Below are 1,579 nucleotides of genomic sequence, written 5' to 3' on the forward strand. Positions count from 1 at the left end.
CATAGATGGATGGCCAGGCCAAATTTTAGAGGCATGTGAACCAGTGAACTGAGCCACAGCTCCCAGAGTGGGGAGCTGGGCCGAGCCCTACAGGACAGGAGCCGCTTCTGGGCGGTTTCTGTGGGTGTATTGCACCCATGAACCTCTGTTAAAGAAGCCCTTGCCCAAAGCCCTGGCAAGCCAACCAGCAGGGTGGAGGTTCAGATATCCATCTTCCCCAGGAGAGGCAGGGGCAGGCTTACCGGCCCCTTGATAATGTACACAGAGCTTCTCAGACAGATGGAGAATGATGAGGGTCCAGCGGGGAGTAAGGGCTCCCATGTGATGATCTAGGTGGCTGAGAGGACTGCAGGCCCCAGGCCCAGGGAGATGACAGGGTTCAATTACCCTCCTGCATCAGGAATGACAAAACAAGCTGTCAGGGGCTGCAGCTGCAGTGAGGCAGTGCTGGGGGAGCTGTAAACCCTACAGATAGCTCAGGCAGCAGGGCTTGCTGCCCAGGTGTGGCCTGGAGAGGAGCGCCTGCACTCTGTGAGGCGTGGCTCAGAGACCCAATCTGGTCCTCCCTGCAATCGCTCTCTGCCCAACTAAGTTAGGGATTCTCTTCACACCTTCCAAACTTGGCAGCCCATCCCCAGCCTGGCCCTGGGAACAACCTGCTTAGCCCTCAAAGTCAGCCATAGCCCCACAGCACAGGCACTGTCCGCAGCAGCTGCTTCGGGGAAACTGTGGCTGGGGCACTGTCTCTTGGCAGAGCCCCAAGGGCTGCTGTGTGACTGGCTTCTCTTTGGAGGATGCTTTGAAGACTGAGTCGGCCTCGGGCCTGTCAGCCACCTGGGGCTGCTCCTTCTCAGACTTCACTGCTAGGAATACTGCCAGGTCCAGGTCGAGCATGGTGACGCCTCCGCGGGGTGTAGGTGTGCTCTGGCGGCATTGCGGGCAGGGGATCCACCGCTGTCCATTGGCTATGGCATCAAGGCGCTTGATGCAGGCCTGGCAGAAGGTGTGGCCACAGTAGAGCCGGCGCGGGAGCCTGCTGGACAGATTGTAGGAGGAATAGCAGATGATGCAGTCGATCTTATGGCTGCCTCGGCTGGTAGGGAGGGAATCAGCCTCGGCTCCAAGCTCCATGTCCTCTGCGCCGTCCCTGCCCAGGGTCTGAGACATACTGGGGAGGGGCAGGAGAGAGGGGCCCGTCAGAGACTTGGGAATGGGCTTCAGGCTGCAGGGAGCAGCCTGTGCACAGGTGCAGCGGCTGTGATGGGCTCAGGGCAGTGAAGGGCCCGGACCCAGGCTGCCTCCCTGAGGGCTATGCAAATAATGGAGTGGAGGAGAAAACTGCTGCTTCGGGGCAGAAGCTGCCAGCCCGTCACACGGGAAATCCAAGGCAGACAGGGCGAAGAACACAGGCCTTATGGCCAGGGCGTGCGGGTGGGGGGAGGTGTCCCAGCAGGGGAGAAACATCTGTATGGGGGAGAAAGGGGCACCCGAGGGCAGAGCAGCATGTGGGGGGGAAGGACACAGGTGCTAGAGGCTGGTAGGGGCTGCACAGCCATCTCTGGAGAAAAGCAAGGCCAGA

General features: G+C 60.3%; 1 protein-coding gene across 1 annotated transcript; it reads right to left on the reverse strand.

Annotated features, from left to right (window-relative positions):
• Window positions 1-660: 660 nt before the first annotated feature.
• Window positions 661-1,167, reverse strand: RNF224 (ring finger protein 224). The gene has a single exon (XM_038374997.1). The coding sequence runs from the start codon at window positions 1,165-1,167 to the stop codon at window positions 661-663; it is 507 nt and encodes a 168-aa protein (XP_038230925.1).
• Between the last annotated feature and the right edge of the window lie 412 nt (window positions 1,168-1,579).

Source organism: Dermochelys coriacea, chromosome 16 (genome assembly GCF_009764565.3).
Source record: "Dermochelys coriacea isolate rDerCor1 chromosome 16, rDerCor1.pri.v4, whole genome shotgun sequence".
Lineage (NCBI taxonomy): Eukaryota > Metazoa > Chordata > Testudines > Dermochelyidae > Dermochelys > Dermochelys coriacea.

Excerpts from the sequence above, each read along its gene's own strand:
- RNF224 (XM_038374997.1), bottom strand. The coding sequence starts at position 1,167 with ATGTCTCAGACCCTGGGCAGGGACGGCGCAGAGGACATGGAGCTTGGA.